This window comes from Gallinula chloropus, assembly GCF_964237585.1.
Source record: "Gallinula chloropus genome assembly, chromosome: 1".
NCBI lineage: Eukaryota > Metazoa > Chordata > Aves > Gruiformes > Rallidae > Gallinula > Gallinula chloropus.
Window position 1 is genome coordinate 42,414,892 of NC_140085.1, and position 19,557 is coordinate 42,434,448.

At 40.0% G+C, this 19,557-nt stretch overlaps 1 protein-coding gene across 1 annotated transcript in view; it reads right to left on the bottom strand.

Moving 5' to 3' along the window:
- Nucleotides 1–19,557, bottom strand: part of TSPAN12 (tetraspanin 12) — a 47,057-nt gene that overhangs the window by 15,150 nt on the left and 12,350 nt on the right. Inside the window, exons 3-5 of the mRNA XM_084263476.1 lie at nucleotides 17,508–17,590; nucleotides 16,232–16,367; nucleotides 1,788–1,862 (exon numbers count right to left, since the gene is read on the bottom strand). Of these exons, the coding sequence (XP_084119602.1) occupies nucleotides 1,788–1,862; nucleotides 16,232–16,367; nucleotides 17,508–17,590 (294 nt within the window). The remainder of the gene's footprint in view (nucleotides 1–1,787; nucleotides 1,863–16,231; nucleotides 16,368–17,507; nucleotides 17,591–19,557) is intronic.

Sequence of the window (19,557 nt, forward strand, 5' to 3'; positions counted from 1 at the left end):
ACACCAAAAAACAACTGTGCTCTTCCAGACTGCCACATTCCCTGTGGGTCTCAGAAGCAAGAAACCTGAGCATGGCACACGTCATCACAGGAAGAGCAGTAGTGTTAGGACAGGAAGTAAGAAGAGGAAATCAGATGGAAAGAGAAAATTAAAAAACCCACAGTATTTCAGAAGATGAGGAACAAAAATATCTATATAAAGGAAGAGACTAAAAAAAAAATTGGTTGTCAAAGAGATTTTTCTGTTCTTTTTGCATGCTCATGTTCATACATCTGAACTCCTGGGAGAAAGAGGAAGAACTGGAAGAGCATGGAATATCTGGGTTCACTGTGACCCACTGCAGGAAGCAGAGATGTGGAGCTGAACGCTGCTTCTTTTGGCAAACGGGTACAGGGAAAGTGATGTTTTTTTTCTGGAAGGAATCAGCATCACCAGTGCCTCAACATGTGGTAGGGCTATGGCAGCTTTAATCAAAGTGTCCCTGCTTTGGGTTTCAGTAGCATAGCAGGTAACTGAAAGCTTGGGGGCGGGGGACGGGGCGGGGACCAGCTAAAATGACCATAACTTCAGGTTCTCTAACTGAAGACAGAAGGCTGGAGAAAGCACGTACCAGTGCACTGAAGGCCATGTTATTTCAAGCAGCTTCAACTGACAAGATCTGTGTGGAAAGATGTATCTTTCTTAGAGCTGTCGTCCTTGGCAAAATCCCCACAGAGGGCAGCTGTGCCCATAGGATGAAGCATGCCTCTTGTCTGCATTGCCAATTTTAAAATGTATCAACGTAAGCTGACATTTGAAGTAAAGGGATAGCCTTAATCACGGTTATATTAGATACTCCTCTGGAATCTGTGCTGCAAGGGAATGAATGCTAATGCAAAGTGCTGCCACGTTAACTTCAGACTTTAAATCTGCCAGAAATTCTTTGGTCCCAGTACCATGTAAATATCAAGGCAGCTCCCTCCCATTTTACTGCAAAGTAATTGCTACTCACTGTTGGAAAGACCAGTATACTTGGCATATTTTTGCAGCTCAGAGGAAAAAAATTGTCCCTCTATTCATAAAAATGTACCAGACCGAGTACAAGACACAAAGATATAGCAACCAGCAGAATAACATTTCAGTTTAATCTCTGCTCAACACTTACCGATTTTCTTGCACGATGGTTACAAGCCTTCAGTTTGAAAATTAAAGGTTGGTACAGCTATAAAAACTAGACAGGGATAAAACCTCTTCACAAGTTTACGGAAGAGTGTTTTATAGCTAAGACACATTTTGCTTAAAATTGGCATTTTATAGCTTGTGGAGGCAGTGTGAAGATTTCTGCAGACAGCAAACCCTCTACTGAAAGAACACACTGTCTGTTTGCAATGTAGTACACTCAGCTACAGCTCTTCAAAACATTAAAAGCTTTTGGGGCAAAATCCCTTCCCATTCTCACATCCCTTCTCTCAAAACATATAAGCCTGAAGTTCGTACTTTATCCGCAAAACTTCCACTGATTTCAACGAGAACCTGCCTGGGAAAGAATTAACAAAAAAAAGTCAAGTCCTTTCATCAGGGACTGCAGGATTTTGCTCTCAAAAATAGAAAGGGGAAGGGAGAATCCCAGAACGGACCTTCCAGACAGACAAGCTTTCCAAAAGAATTCTCTGTTTAAAAAATAGGCAGTTGCATGAAATTAGACTGTCAGAATAATGAATAAACACTACAGCAATTATAAAACAGCTAGCTAATGGAAATCTTTGTTTTCTTCTGTTGAAAAAATGCAGCCTCCTTTTCTGACTCACCGTTATTTCCTGCTCATAGGTCCAAACACCACAGGCCAGTTCGACACAAAATATTACAAGCAAGCTTCCAAAATACTGCAGAAAACAGAATGATCTTCATTAGTGTTGATATTCTGCTTAACTTTGGAAAAAAGTGAGTTACAAATATTAAAGGGCATCCCAAAATATTATTAACATTTCACATGACTGAAGATATGGAATCTGAAATATTTCTGTAACCAAAATACGAAAGATTCATGCAACAAGCTTTCTAAAACTTTAAGTCACGTAAAAATTCTTACTAGCTTAACATTAAGCATATGAACTCTACAAGGGGAAAATAAACTAATTTCCTTACTGCCCAAGAGTACAAGATGATCATTACACATTATGCTAAAATAGTTGTGAATAAGATAATCTTTTTTTCCTTAAATATGGGGTGTGGGGGGAGGGAATCTTTTTGCAGCTCTATCCGTGTAAGCAACACATCCAAATCACACTAATAGCCAAAAGGGAGAAAGAAAAAAAAAAAAGGAGAAAATTTAAGCTCTTAAAATGATTTAGATATTTGAGGTTAGGCATTAAAGTACAAGTAATTATTTCAATGGTCTGAAATATTTTGTCTATTGCCAAATCTAACACTTGAACTACTTAAAACCAGAAAGTACATGTATAAACAAACAAGCTATATAGTTCTTGGTAATGCTGGTTCAGAAAACTCGGTTACTGCAAATAAACAGATTGGGACAATCTTCAGTACAGCATCAACAAACCCTTTCTGAGCTGCAGGATAAAGGTAACTCATTTATCTCTTATTTAAAGCAGAAGTAATCATTCCATTCATTATCAATTACAAACTTTCTTCTATGTCAATGCACTGAACTCAACCTCATTCCCAGTACACAAGACTCCGAGTTTTAAAAGTTACAATTTGAATGGATTCTAACTTTAATTGGAAATCAAAGAAATCCCATCACAACATAAATTAGAATAAACATATCATTCCATTAGCAGGATACATGCCAAAAGGCTTCTAGTTTATTAAATTAATTCTGGAATCTATTTAAGACAGGTATAAAAGACACAACACACGCACTGAAGTGAATTTTATTTTCCTATTAAAGTCAGTAAACTATATTATTTAAAAGAGAGAAAAAATATCCACAACTGGTAGGATTTAACAGTCATCTACAACAGCATCTTTCATTCACTCAGCCTGGAACTTGGTAATTCACAGACACATTGGCAGCTACTGAACACTGTCGTGGCGTAACTTCTATTTACTAATCAAATCTAACTCCCTAAATTAGATTTGTCCACGCAATCAGCAAATTAAAACCACACATACAAAAATATCCATGTGAATTTTCAAGAGAAACCTGTACTCATAGCCACTCCCCACAGATCTGTTCAATAAGGGTGGTGTTGAGAGAAAAGATCCTGTTATACTAGGAAGCATTCAAGGCCGGGTTGGAAGGGGCTCTGGGCACCCTGGTCTAGTGGTGGGTGTCCCTGCTGATGGCACAGGGAGTGGAACTAGATGGGCTTTGAGGTCCCTTCCAACCCAAACCATTCTGTGACTCTAGTCTCCACCACATGACATTGCATCTTTATCATCACGATAGGTGAACAATGTATCACGTATCATTACATATCAATGCAGAGCACCAATATTGGCCTTCAACAATAAATATTCTCATCCCCCAAAGGTCCAAGAGAGGGAATAAAAAAAAAAACAAAAAGTCATACTTTAAGAACAATGATGCTTGCTTCAAAAAAAAAATCATGAGCTTCTAGACGATGTATCCACTATCACTATATTTTCTGCAAGTTATGAAAAGGGTTCTTCAAAAAAACCCATGGAAATATGCTTTGGAAATTATTCACTTCAAAAGAAGGCAGTAATCCACATGCTTTATCTTGTGACACCATACAAAAATATTTAAGAACCAACATTTTTGGGTAAGTTAAGAATTAAACATTTACGTGAAATGCAAATTCGCGTTCTCAGCTGTCGAAGAAACGTGTCAGTGGTTTTACAGGCTAATCAAGTAACAAGCCTGGGACTGTCTGGTATCCCCAAATCTTAGGCAAACATCACTGATCAGAGTGAAAGTGATACATCTGGGGGTGTGCATGTGGCATTCTCTTAAGTTTTCAGTTTCTTGTAACATTTCATTCTTTCACAAACCTTAACATCTGAAACCTCCTCACTTTTGTCAGCACACAGTTAAAGTTTGTGGTAGCAGTTGGAGACAGAAGAACCAAACCCAAGATTTTCTCCAGCTATTGACTATAGTTTGAGATAGAAAAAAAAATGTACTAAGCCAGATTCACTCATAAACCACTTCTGTGTCTGCCAGGAACAGAGCAGTCCTGACTCTACTACATCTGGACACATCAGCACACTGCAGAAGCAAGACTTCTGCCCTGGAAAAGCACATCATCTCTGTCCATAAGGCAAAAGACCAAAGAAAAAATAAAGCTCACTAGGAACTGAACTGAGCAACTGCAGGCACACCAAACTTACACACAAGAGCTTCAGTTTCACCCTGCTATTGAAGGGGAATATTATACCTCTCCGAATGTAATGGTCTGCAAAACAAATAATTCACATGTAAGTTGTGTGTGGGAAAAAAACCCTTCTAACCATTATTTAAATTTATTACCCCTAATCTCCATCTTCCAAATAGAAAAATTATTTCTGGCTTCAATACTTATTCTTTGTCCCCCAATTAAATTCCCACAGGACTCTGAAGGCTAAATGCATCTTCCTGCATTTACACACTTCTGCTTTCTGCCAGCAACAGGGACTTGGTTTTGAAGCAAGGCTTCATGTTGCTCCCTATATGACCTGAGTGGTTACATTGTGTAAAGGGCTCTAACTCACTGAGTAACACCACTGTGCATTACACTGAAAGCTATGCCAGTGGGTCACCAATATTACCTCCTACAGCACACCTCCCTCAGCACTCTCAGCCACTGCAGAGATACTTTCTACTGCTTTATTGTGGTGGGGTTTTTTTCCTATTCTTCGTGATGGGTTTTTTTGGAGGAGGGGGGTTGTTTGTTTGTATTTTCCTTGGCAGGGAGAGGGTAGAAGGAAGGCACAGAAGGGAGCAAACAGTTTTGCAAAGATATCTAGAGCTTATCATAACACATATATACAAATAATCTATAAGCAGTAATGCAAACTCATAATCACATCAAGAACTACAGACCTCTTACATGGAAAATCCTGTAAAAAAAATTCTAATAGCTGCCATTCTTTCCCTAATCAGACTACTCAAAGTCATCACAAAATTGAAGTGGTGCCTTCATCCTGTTACAAACCCAGCAGCCGGTTTCACTAAGAGATTTCCTTCAGTAAGTCTGTGAAAAAGCTAAAACGTTGCTTCCTTGAGAGAAGCTGAATAACTGAAATGTTGGTAGAAAACAGTCTTTTGAGACTAACAAATCAATGTAAAAATATTTGCCAAGAAGAAAAAAAAATACAGTAACTGCTGTAGACATTTACAGTTCCTCACTAAGTCATGGACACACAGGCAGCCAAGAAGCAGGAACAGAAACAAGGTCAATACGATGAAAACCACTTTCAAAGAGATGTGGAAGAGACAGGGGACGAAGGGCCATAGAAAGAGATAAAGCACATCCCCTATGTAGCCACCAGACCCTGTTCTGTTGGAACACTCTTCGTGTGGCAGAGGTGTAAGAGAACACAGCCCACATCCACATCCCACCCCAAAACCTCTGATGCAGAAACTACACACATCGACATCGCAGAAACCCACTCACACTCACAGTGGGTGCAGAGACACTGAGATCATGCTCAGCTGCTACCTGTAATAACCACCTCCAGAGAGGTCTTGCTCTTGTGAAAGTTAAGACAACCATACGTAGTCCACTTCTATAAGGAATTCTTACATAAGACAAAAACTACTGTGGCGTAGTGGAACACATGCAGTGAAAATCCAATGATGATGAATGATGAAATTCAAGCACAGAAGGCAAGTAACCATAGTTAAGGACAGGGGGAAAAAAATAAAAAAGAGACCAAAAATTATGGGGATTAGGGCTGAAGTAATAGATTTTGTGTTAATTCAGATCATTATTTTCAGTTACCTGCATACAGGCTATCAGAACCTGATAAAGCCCTACATGGCATTTTCAACTTCACATTAAAACCAAAAAACAACAAATAGTTTCAAACTATTGTTTGAAAGATCTTTATGGACTGTCTAAATAGGGTCAAATCTTTTAGTCTGAATAAAAATCACTGCACACAGCCGTGACATCCCATAAGAGGATATAAGCTCTGTATATGCCGGTGTCCATATATGGAGTATAAACGCTCTGGCATATGCCCAAAATCTTCATATCTCTCTATCTAAGGCTAACAACTGAACTAATAAGTTTTTTGCTATTCTATCTGCTCTACCACACAAGGTGAATGAACACCGCCACAAAATACCTTACAGGAACACATTTCTTTCTAGACCAATCTCAACCATTTAGATACAAACACAAAAAATAGCAGACACAAGCACAAAACCACTATTATTGAAGCCAAGGTATTTTGCATTTGTTTAAAAGGCCTTTGCTCCAGTAATTCCCATTCAGTTCAGAGAGTAAGGGTGAGCAGCACACACATGAAGTGCCTCTCAATATAAAATCTCTCCCTCGTGGCTTTCTATCCTGCAAAACATAGGAATGTTTGTTGCAATCATGGGCAACTGCAGAGAAGGATATAAAGCGTGAAGCAGAATGTTTTATGGTTTTTGCAGAGATGTAATACAAAACTCTGACTGTAGTTCTAGAGATTTTTTTTGTCTTGAATATACCACATGATTCCTGCAATTAATCACTTAATATAAGTTGTCCATGCGTTTCAGGCAACAGGTGAGAAGTAACGGTGAAAAATAACCTTTTACTTTTGTTACTAACGTGGCAACAGGACAACGGAAAAACTAGAACTTCAGTTTACCCTTTTCCAAAATATTTTCAAGAACATAGAATTTTTCTGAGTTTTTTGACAGTGGAAATATTAAATTATAATTACATTTAGCAAAGGAAAGCTTGAGTTAAAACTCTAGTGTCCCGAAGTTGTCTCACATTGCCTGGGTTATTGCACTGAACATCCAGGGCCCTACTGTCAGTCACTGCCATAATCCCACCAGCACAGACAGAACCACCACTTGACTGTCCTCTAAGGATGCCCTTGCAAGCACCAGTGGAAGCATTATGCCAGAAACGGAGCTAAGAGCAGGAGCTCTCACACACTATGGCACTCTGGTGCTAAGCAGCCCAGCCAGGTAAGGGTAGTTGTACTACAAAGCCATACATACCCAACTACGTCCCTGATGTGGTACCACACAGGTTCTTTTCTTTTGCTCTGCCATAGCTGGGTTCAGGATTTTTTTTGCCAATGCCCTACAGAATCATGGAATCACTTAGGCTGGAAAAGACCTTCATCATCATTAAGTCCAACCATAAACCTAATACTGCTAAGCACACCGCTAAGGCATGTCGCTAAGCACCATGACTACATGTCAGTTAAATACCTCCAGAGAAGGTGACTCAACCACTTCCTTGGACCACATCAACATTCAGCTACTCAAATTGTCCAATCAGTGGGCTGTTAGCTCATATGCAAGAAGAATCAAAGACCTGGGCACATCCCCAGTCCTGCACTCTTGCTTCTGCTCACACCAAACATGGTATGAACATTTTGTTTACAGTTTGGAAGCAAAAGTCTAGGCAACTTGCAGAAACACAAACTGAGACAGGGTTCTGCAGTAACCCAAATTTAATCAGAACTAGAAGGCTTAACACATCTTTTTCTTCTCTCAAACCTTTTGGTTTGCATGCTGCATGATGCTCCTGTTACAGGGATTAGGACCCTATTTCATCTGTTCTGACAGCTTCCTAGTTAACTACTGTCATCCTAGAAAACCTGAGGAGACTTCACAGTCTACTAAATTCATCCCTAGAGAACAAACACATCCCATCACACAACACGCTCAAAATATTGTTGGCTGCTTAAGCTCCTTTCCAGACAGCAAGAAAGCAAGAGAGCATTCTGTATGTGAAAACAAATGGCAATGGCAGGCATGGGCTAACGACTGGAGTCAGAAGCTGAAACTTGTTAAAGAAAAGTGAGAGCACAAGGGGTGTTGCAGCTTTTGGGGAATGTGGTCTACAAAACCACAGGAATCCTTCAAATTTTGAGCAAATGTGCCTTTCTTTGAAGGATTAGGGAGCTTATTAATGAATCATCATCCACGTGCTCTGTATTTCATTTAATAAACAACTTTTTTCAAGCCTTACCACTCTCCTCACCAACATTCTTCTTTTCTCCCAGAAGATATAAAACAACTTTCCCACTCCCCCTGAGACTCAAGAGAAACCACAACCCTTATGTCAGAGCAAATGAAGAGTAGCTGATCGAGTCCAGCCTCCTCAGACTTGCTGTCTCGTGCTCACACCACCTTCCTGGGCAATGTGGTGCATATGGCAAGAGAAGCCAGGAAAAGGAAAGGGCAGAGGCTGAAGGAGATTCCAAGGGTAAGGCAGCTGCAGAACGAAACCTTACAGGGATCTCTAAAAGATCGGAGTATATGGTATGTAAAACAGACGCCAGAAGATTTTTTAAGAGGGTTGTGCACAGCATTTCTCAATGGCTAACAGCCTGAGAGCATCAGCCTTGTTCTTCTGAGACACAAGCCTTCCAGACATCTGTCTGCACCCTGGGAAATGTCAGATGACCGCCACTGCTAGATCACCAACAGGAACCAGACTCTTTCTGTGCAAAACCTAATAAAAACTCCTTCCTCCCTCAGTAAATTACAAGATAAGGTTCCCTTCATTTTGTTACAGTTTCAAAACTAATGAGGTTATTTTAATGATTAATCCAGCTATACTTTTTTAAAAATGGAGCAACTCTCATTAAATGGAGGCAAACTAGCTGCATGGAAAACTGAAATCCTCTGTTTATCCACTCCAGCAGCACAAACTTTCCCCTGACCCACCCCCCTCCTTCCCCCACCCCTCCCCAGCTCCCTCAGCCCTGCCCTGAAGGGATTAACAGCTCGTTTGTCATTCTGATTTAAAATTTGGTTTACTTGCTTGACAACGCAGAAATTTGTGAGAGATGCAGCCACAAGTCAAGGAGGAAATGGGCTGAAAGCACTGACTTACAACATTAGCTACTGAATGCCATCCAGTTCTTCAAAATCAATTCATTCCACAGCAAAATGATCAAATATCCCTATTATTTTAGTTTTGGTTTTCCAGATCACGAAATTTTATAGAAATGTCTTAAAGCCTGTGATCTCTGCAAAGTGCAACTTTTATATAGTTACCACTGTTTCCAAAAACTTTTGTAACTTATTTTCCAAATTTAAAAAAATATTTTGATGGCAACGAATATTTTCATTTTCTAAGGTATGTGTCCAAGATTCTTTGATTGACCATTTTTCTTTTTTTTTGTATGAGGAAACAAGTATTACTTTGGAAATAAGCAAATGCCCACTTCAGACAATTATTAGGATTTATTTGCCCAGGGCTCAATTACCACAAGTCAATGACCTGAAGGAATAAAGGTTGTTGCAAGGTCATTGTAAAGTACTCAACAGGACACTGGTAAAGATAGACATTAGATCATAATTTCCTCTCAGCTTATTTCACTTAATTGAAAATTAAACAGTTTTCTGTTCCACAAAGATCTTCGAAAAACAGCTCCCTTCATATCTCCACCCCTTCTTCATTTTCTACCAGGGGAACTAAACACTACAGAAATGCTTCTTTAGTCAAGGAAATCCTCTCTCATTATAAACCAAACCAATTCAGTGCTGATACACCCAATAACTCTACCTCAGGATGCCCCAGAACACCTCAAACGTTCACTATTTTGAGCAAAGAACTGCTCTTAGATAGAAAACCCATAGTGCAGCCTCTGCGCACACAGCAAAATATCTCTGTGGTTAGTCAAAGGGGTGAGATTATGCAAGAAAGAGAGATTCATTTACCCAAGAGGACATCCACTCATACACAGTTGGTAGCAAAAGGAATGCAGTTGAACCACAGCATCAAGGCATACCCCACTGGTGGGGCCGCCGGGCTGTGTTTCAGATCTGACACAGAGGATTGGCTGGGGTTTGTGAATCTGTTTACTCACTTATTCCTTCCTTGCTCTTAGGGACTCTCCCATTCCCTATTACCTTTCAGCAGAAGAAAAAAAAGCTGGGCAAACAAGCAATGAGAAAAGAGGAGCTGGGAAAGACAGAGGAGAAAAAAAAAAGGAAGCATGACCACATTGTCTCAGCTGCTGCCTTTTTCCATCAAGGTGCAGCATCCCTAGTTCCAATCTTGGTATCTCTCCAAGCTCTCTATCCTTGAACCCAGTTCCTTGAACCTACTGTGATACAAGTCCCCATCTTTTCAGTATCTTCCTGGTACACAGTTCCATCATTCCACTTCACCAGCCTTTCTGTGACTAGCTTTCTTCCTTTGTTCACCAGGGAGTATCACTTCAGAGCCATTTTCAGCTCTGGTGACATTTCAGTCTCTTCTACTGCCCTGGGCATCAATGATTTTCCAGAATATGGAGGGAAGAAACATTAACAGTGTACCAAGTGAGAACGGAGACAAGGAAGATAAAAGGAACAAGGCTTGCTCTAAAAGTTTCAGATCACATGGACAGACACAGTGATACTGAGTAAACCAATACGCAGGACACACATCCCCATGAACAGGCAGAGAGGCAGAGCAGTCACCCTCATCAGCAGATTCTAACTGTATAGCACACAGTGAAAAGTGTGTCACAGGAGGCCAGGCAGCATGTTTCCTGCTGAAAACATCCTGGAACCATAAGATGACAACTGTTGACAGATATTTACCTTTTAACTTAGCACTGCACCTTCTTCCAAAGGGATGAGCAAATGGCTCTTCACTATTGCAGAAGTATGTAAAAAATAAATTTGACAACATCATAACCACACTGTCCAAACCCTGCTGTCATAAAAGTCAACAGCATTTCCCTAAACAGTTTCCCCCAAGGGGGCTGCACAGGTCTTGTTACTTTGAGCCACTGAGGATAAGTACGCCAAATTGTACCAGTATGGCTGTGTGTTCCATGCAGCTGCCAAGTGCCATGGAGAAGGAAGCAGAGATCATCTGTGAGCACATCAAACATTTGGGTCTAAGCCAAGCATTTGCAAGAAGACCTGGACACTCCCAGCAGCTCAATTCCTGTCACGCTCCTCTACCCCAACTCTCTTGTCTCCACACTGCTCAAATACACAGCTGCTCTTGCTTGTGGTCTGTTCAGCAGGCAGGACCCTTCATCTCCAAACACCTCCCAGTAGCCCATAATGCCAGGCAGCTTCTACCTTTCATCTGTAAGCTCCCTCTCCTAGTTAAGGAAATTAGGCACCGTTTCAAAGCACTTGCCTTTGAAAAAGTCTTTCAAGTACACACACAGTGTTGTACATTTACATTGAAGATGAGGTCAAGAAAATTCACTTCATGCTTCGACAGGCAAGACAGAGAGGTTGGCACCAGACCCCAGGACCAACATAGTCCACTCCACCCTGCAGAGTACAGCTGCTCCTGTAAAGCCCAGCTTTGCTCCATGGTGACACTTTGGCATCACCAGCACCAATCTCAAAATCTAACAATTTCTTTGAATCTTAAAAACTCTGACCTGGACAGGAAAGAAGCTTACCCTCTTTATCCCATTTCAAGGAAAAAAGATGTCTAACAATGATTACTACAGGCATCTCCTCAAGCAGTTCGTCTTTGATTTGAAAGTTAAAGAAAGCTCTTTAAAGCTCTGTATTTATTTTCTTGACACAGCTGCTTATATCTGAAACTAGTGGGGTATAATAAAACCTGGTGAACTTAAAGCGTATTTTCTCTTACAAGTGGAATGTCAAACAAGTAGCACTTCAAAATGCAAGCTACATGTCCAGTCCAATCTGAGTTTTAACAGAGTACTGGCTTCTCATCAAACTTGTACTACCATACACTCACTTAAACCCATCTGTTGCCCTCTTGCTCCCATCACATTTGTAAAGGAGCTGCTGATAAAAGACACGAAGTATGAAAATGAATTCAGTCTCTGTCCTAATTCTACACCACACAGGTTCACAGCAAGTATTTTTCCCAGTTATTTCTTCCTTTTCAATGCTTAGTAGTTAAATAATGAAGAAATACTTCTGGTTAGCAAATAACAATCCTAGTGCCAAATGTTAGTACAAGGTATTGGAGCAGCTGTAACTGTGGTAAGAGTCCATATGGGTCAAAACAGATACCCTTTTATTGCAGAATAAACTATATTATGCATTATTGTAGAAATACATGCTGCCACAAAAAAAAAAAAGACAAAAAAATCATTATCACTCTCACTAATTTGTGCTCAAGTACTGCAGAATAATTGGTGCTGTAGCACTGTAGAGCAGCTAACATTTCAGAGAGTAACAGTCCCTTCTAAGAAGACAGTAGCAGTTACTGGTATCTTGCAACATGGCAGATGTCCAAATTCAATCATTCCCTACCACCTCTGCATCCACATGGACTGAAATGGGTGTATGGGCACAGAAGAATCTGCCCCAGGTGGTGACACAGTCCCTGGTTCTTCAGATGGACATTACAGAAACCACTTCATCACTACTGCCCTTAGCTGGGTGAGATCTACCACTGACATCCAACAGCCTCATCCATCCCAGGTCTGTCCCATGTCTCCCGTTTACCTTTCCAAGCAAAACACTATAATTTCATTTTTCCCTCTTTATGAAATGTTTGCCTGTTTTTAAAGAAAAGATCAGTTTAGTTTAATGATGGTTTGTCTGGTTGTGTTTCAACTCAATTAACAGATAATTCAGTCTGCCAAATTCCAATTTGTAACCGGGCTCAGCCATCACTTAAGTAAAAAGCTGTATGACCACACACCAACAGGGTCCAACAACATTTAGCTCAAAGGAGTATTTATTTCCCTGCCAACTTTTTGATAAAAATCAGTAAAAAGACATGCCCTATTGACCATCAAATATTTAAAACAGATTTTCTCTTTGTGAAAACACATCCAGACAAATTTGAATCCCGTGCTGTTTGAATGCTGTAATTACAGAAAATTCATAGCTATAAATGCCAAAATCTGCAATGAGAACTCCAGCCAGGAAAATATTTTCCAGTGGGATTTTCATGAAGCTCCTCTTGTCAAGCAAGAGAGTTTACTCATCTTAATAAAACAAGAACTTAAAACAATTTGCACCCACACCTTAAGGTTACTACACTTAAAGAATATATCCACGTGTGGGGTTTGTTTTCTGGTTAGGCGCTATGCACAACAGACTTTAAAAACAATTCAGAATGTACAGAGCCTCAGAATAGGCAAAAGATGGTTCTAGATTTGAAAAAAGTAATTTAAAAGAAATTAATTTTTTTTTTTTTTTTTTTTTTTTTTTTTCAAAAACTACAAGTGCCATAAAACCTGGACTCTAGTTTCTCATCCTTGGACTTTTTATACATTCAAGTCAGTCACTTGGAGGAGCCTTACAGTTCAGGCTGGCCTCACAGCCACTTCCACATGAAAAGGCTGATCATCCACGACACAACAAAATTATATTATGGGCACTTAAGGTACACATGGGCTCTTTATACCAACTAGCCTTCTGAACTACGTATCCCTGAAGCAATGAAAATGAAATCATACCTACAAAGTGTTGGTTCTACAAATGATCCACAGCATGCACCATGGAAGACTGAGGTGTTATATTTTCTTACTATTAAGCTGAGCAAACATCTTTTCAGTTTATATTTATGCCCCATGTGAAGCTGGGAAGGTTTCAGGCACTTAATTGCAAAATAAAATTTCAAAACCAAATGAAAATAATTATGTATTCAGATGTATTAAAAATATCTAACACCATGATATATATATTTTATGGTCCTTATGCTTTATTAGATTTTCAAAAAATCCAATTCAATTAACAACATTAGCACTAGCAATTAGCATGCTGCCAGGAACGTCAAGATTTGTATCCAAATATCTCTGCATGCCATCATTATGGCTGTTCATGTACTTCAAAAAGAAGATTAAAAGCATGATTGAAGAGGTTGTTAATGTTTTACATGAAGGTTCTTTTCTTTTAGTTCATCTGGTTGTACAAAAGCTCATTTTGTTGATCCATCACTTTTCTGATTAGTCTGATGAATGAGGCATTGACTTATGTCTGCATACTTCTGTGGTATAACATGATTGCATTCATTTAACAATTAATCAAAGACAATGACATACTTAGGAAGATATCATTTAGTTTTGCTTATCAGTTTGCTTAGCAAGAGCAAATTCTCAGGCTCCTGAAAATGAAATATTGCAACTTAAAATGATAGCAATGTCCTGTTTTGGTTTAGTATAATTTGACCGCCTAAACACGCTTTATTCCCAGATGGCAGGAAAAGCTACAAATGATTTCTCCTTTTCACTGGGAGTTTAAATAAATTCAAGGCCAAAACCGGTTTCAGCTTCATTCTCCCCTGACTTAATTATGGTTTTTTTCAAGGCTTATACCAGAAACGGTAACATCTTTGTGGTTTTTTTTTCCAGATACTACATAGCATTGGTCTACATCAGACAGCTGCTTTTGCCCTTTAATTAATTTTAATTCACATTAAAAGCTATCACCACTACAAAACGAACGAGTTTATAACCTTACCATAAAACTAAGGCCTTAGAAGTTTACCATCTTTTAATATGTTCACTATTAATAAAAGATAAAAATATCTACAAAGTCATTTTAAAGTATGTAAGAAAGATTACAAGATAAAAAAATTACATGGTATGAAATTCTACTGATTCATTATTTTTATGTATTTGCTCATATAGTAAGTAACAAATAAGTAGCATCTTAGAACTTGTTCCCATTAGCTTTAACATTGCAAAATTTAAAATCTAGAAATAAAAAAGGATGAATATTATATAAATAAAAAGTATTCAGATTTAAGTGAACAATTTTCCTACCTATACAACTTTGAAACAACAGTTTTCATATTGTATACCCAAAAGGAGAAACATTTGTGCTGCAGACCTTCAGCTGGAAACCTCAAACAAAGCTTACTCGAACCCTCTCAAATAAAAAAAGACAGTTTGAAACAACACCCCCGTACCATTTCCTGACTGTTTTGGCTGCAGGCAGGATTATTTCTCATTAGATAACAGTAAGGCTTGCATACATCCCAGCCAACTTCACGCTTTCCCTTGGGGGAGCTGGGCACACGTGCTCATTTTGCACACAGTTTTTAGGATCCAGGTATCGTGTCCTTCAGCCCACGCAAACCCACAAGAAAAAAAAAGCAACTGTATGCACCACAGTTAAAGAAAACACAGCAGTAACTCAATTCCACTTCTGTAAGACTCGCGGATATTTTCAAGCTCAAGGATTTTACCTGTCCACTCTCCCCTATAGCAATTACAGTGAAGTCTGATACACCTCTTTCACATCCACTGCTCCTGCTCACTTATAGACTGCTTGGAACCCTGCTCATCCTTATGCTGAAAGAGAAAGCCCAACCCTACAGAGGGCTACCAGCTAGACTGCCAAGAAGCACATAGGTACACGGCACTTCTTGATCTCAGTGCTGCCAACAGTCTAAGTATGTTCAAACTCTAAACCTTTAGCATTTGTGCAAGTTTGGTAGGATTTCTGTTATTGTTTGCGGTTTTGGTTTTTTGGGGGTTTTTTTGCTGGCCTCAAACTCCCTGACTTCAAGGTAAAAAAAAAAAAAAGCATCTAATTCCCTTGACAGTGGAAGCATCATCACAGTTAAACTGTAGAGAAAGGCTTGTGCAGGAGAGACTATTGCTTTTCAGCTATTGTTGGCTCAGTTAGGCAGCCTCCAAACAAAAGGAAAAGCTGGGTACTTGGAATTTATTTTTAAACTTGCTCATAACTAAATGCAACGGCAAAACTCCATGTCCACGTTAAAAGAAGGCAGTGCTGCTGAATGCACTGAGAACCAACATTCATTAGCTACAAATGCTGTTATTTCACACACACACACAATCAACTGTAGGGATGAAGCAAAGTCTAGGTTATTTAGTTATGGCACAACCAAGAGTCAAAAGGGTAGCATAAGGGTTTATTTCAGAGCACTCAGACTCATGTTCCTGTAATTATTAGTACTTAAGAGGTTGAGTTATTTTTCCCTTCAGCAAATCCTCCACTAAATGAAGTGGATTTTTTTGCAAATGAGACACTGCTTGTCTTTCAGTCACAGCATAATGCAGTCTAGGCAATAAATTCTTTCCTACTGTGTGTTTTGCAATTACAATTCCTCACCGATATCATAACTCAACGTGGTAATAAAAAATAATCAGTATTTATCTAGTGCCTGCGGATTAAAACTTTTCTTAACACTTTGAAGCAAAGTAGAAGTCAGCTGGTTTTAGAGGTTATTGAACATACCCAGACAAGGAGTAACAGATTTCTTTTCACTGTTCCACAGTAGCCCAGCATTCCAACTATGATAAGGAAACAGCAGACTGCAATCATGACCGGGTGGACCACAGGAAAGTAAGTCAAAATGACAGCCTCCTCCACCCTAAAACCAATCAGAACAATAATCAGAAAAGCATAATCATACAAGAATGATACAGAAGTAAACCATAACGTAGCCACTGAAATTAAAATAGATTAGCAGTTATGTTATTTCCAGCGCCTTACAAGTTTCTCAGAAATCTCATCTATGTGGTTCTGAAGTCAAATGCTGTGTTCAGATACCAGAAGGTAATCACAGAATGATTTGGGTTGGAAGGGACCTCAAATATCATCTAGTTCCAACCCTCTGCCATGGGCAGGCACACCTTCATTAGATCAGACTGCCCAAAGCACCATCCATCCTGGCCTTAAACACTACCAGGGATGGGGCTTCCTCAGCCTCTCTGGGCAACCTGTGCCAGTGCCTCACCACCCTCACAGTAAAGAATTTCTTCCTAATCTAAACCTGCCTTTTCAGCTTGTAGCCATTACCCCTTGTCCTATCACTGCACTCTCTGGTGAACAGTCCCTCTCCCACTTTCCTGTAGCGCCCCTTTAATTATTGGGACACCATAATTAGGTCTCCTCGGAGCCTACTCTTCACCAGGCTGAAAAAGCCCAACTCTCTCAGCTTGTCTTCATAGCAGAGGTGTCCCTGCACTCCATCATCTTCATGGCCCCCCTCTGGACTTGCTCCAACAGCTCTATGTCTGTCCTGTACTGGGCACCCCAGTGTATCATCCACAATTTCTTTGTGGCAAAGGCAATCTTCCTGCCCTGCACTTGCAGAGTAGGAAGCACAATGAGGCCCTGTTTCATCACCAGGGCTTGTAAGCACTGCTGTAATAAAACTAACTACATTCCTAAACCTCTGGACTGAATAAAGTATTCAAAACCCAAACAGTAATAGAATATGGCTACACGTTGGCAATGGGCCAAAAATTGATCCCTGTCAGAAAAGAAAGGCACAGGAATAAAACAAGATTGGGAATGAAACAAGATTGAACTCACATTTTTTCCCCTTTAATTTCAACTAATGCCAGAAATGGTTGCAAAAAACACACCTTTCAACAAAACAGTAATTAGCTCCACCAAAGGCTTCTTAATTCTAGAAATCCTAATTAGTAAACTTGCTATACAGAATGAACAACATGTATGGCAATCAATCACCCACACAGATTAATAGGTTTAAGGAAAACTTTACCTTGTTTCTGCAGTTAAAGTGAGAACATTATTCAAGTAGTCTCTCATCCAAGCAGAAACACCTAGTACACTGATGGACATCAACTATAAAGAAAAGATGAAGATATGTATCAAGCATTTAAAAAAGTGTCAAGATCATTCATAATTCAAATAGACAATCAATCATCTGTAACATCTACCATTCTCAAACCTGTAATTCTGTATGCTTAGAGCTGGGTTTTTGTCAAAGTATTCAGGGAACCAATGACCAATTATCTTCTCTCCCAGAACAGATAATTAATGGCTGGAATAGCTTCTCTTCCACCATGTGGAGTGGTGCTGGTGCTGGCTCAAGTCCTACCACTGCACAGTGTACCACAGAAACAACAGGGAGGGTTTATGCTCCTATTCTTTCAGGACTCACAGGTTATATCCACTGGTCTATATGAAACCATGAAGTCACCTTCAAGTACACAGCCAGCAAAGAAGAATCTAAAGACCCATAGAGGACACAGCAGTACTGATACATTGATAGAGAGAGAAGAGATTTACCTTGGGAGTCAAATTTAGAAGAATCTGATTCTCTTACCCATTCAGATAAAGTCACACCGTGAACACTATGCCTCAGCTGCCCGAACTGTAAGATGACAGTAAAACTCACTGTGCTTCAATTATAAACTCCAGATCATTGAAGCATTCAGGTGCCTAACCTGGCAGGTGCTGGAGAGGCTCACCTAACAGCAGCAGCCATTCCCACCTTTGTGCACGCTCTCTGGCCATGACAGCACCACGTCTACTCCTGCATGCAGAGGACAGACGGAGCACCACTCCCCAAACAGAAGGTGAGAGATGCAGTTAGAAACTCCTTCTAGCAGAGGAGGGAACCACTCAGCTTTTCTACAAAATGGAGCAGAGTTAAGGCTTACTAATGCCTCTGCTTACTTCTTAAACCATTTCAGAGAATTCTGCTGTTTTATTACACCCAAAGGAGAATTCAGGAATATCAATCTCACATGGGCATGAGCCTGAACTGCAGCTCAGGGGCTGAACCTGACAGACTCAAGACTTCAGAAGCACCACTGGCTAGCTGAGCAACAGAGACGTAAGCATGCTGAATGCTATTGTTTTCAGGCATTGCATGGGTGCATGCCAGGAAACCTCAGAATTAAATCAGGGAGAAGTGCTTATCTCCCCCTGTGCCTTCAGCAGCTAGCTCCCCACACACCCTCATACTTCCCTAAAGTTGTTATGACGAGCAAGTTAACTCGTTTAAATCTAACACAAAAGTTCCTCTCTGTCCTTAGCAGCTCCTTTGCCTGCAGCACACCCACAGCAGGTTACTTCTGCCTTCAAAATGTCACAAGAAGTCCCAGTGGCTACCCCAAGGCTTCCACCTGCTTTTCAAAACTAATGCACCAAGTACAGGCACTGCCTTGGTTCTGAGTGGTGCCAGGAAGGGCCCTAGGTACTTGACATGCATAGTCCTGAAAACTAGAGCATGCCACAAGCCTACTATGTACATGCACATCCTTTACGCTCTGTGGGATCTATTCTGACAGAAAAATGTAGGAGGAAAGAGCATTTTGTTGTGTTAACTGCAGAAGCAAGGAAAAGATGACTATAATCTCCTTCTTGATAAACTCCTCAGCAACAGCTACCTCGCAAATGGTAAGGGTGGAAGAGACCTCTGGAGATCATCTAGTCCAAAAGAAAGCATCAGGCAAATATAACACACAAGCAATAAAAAACCCCAGGTTTCTAACACAGAGAGGTAAAGAAATCTACAAGCAGACAGCCCATCTTCTTACAGTCAAAAAGCAACAGAAAACATTTTAACCCTCCCCTGGAAGGCCTCCTGACACACACAGAAATAAATGTTAGCTCTGTTAGTGTTCCACTCTATTTATAGTAAAATACTTAAGATAAATTTCGTTACTTTTCTCATAGCAGTAGTGCTCAAGAGTGAGAAGTCCATCAAAACCACACTCCTCAGCAACTTTTAATAAGAGCCAGATGGTCCTACTACAAAAACTGTAACAGAAAAATGTTCACTTGCTAATATTCTTCCTTCC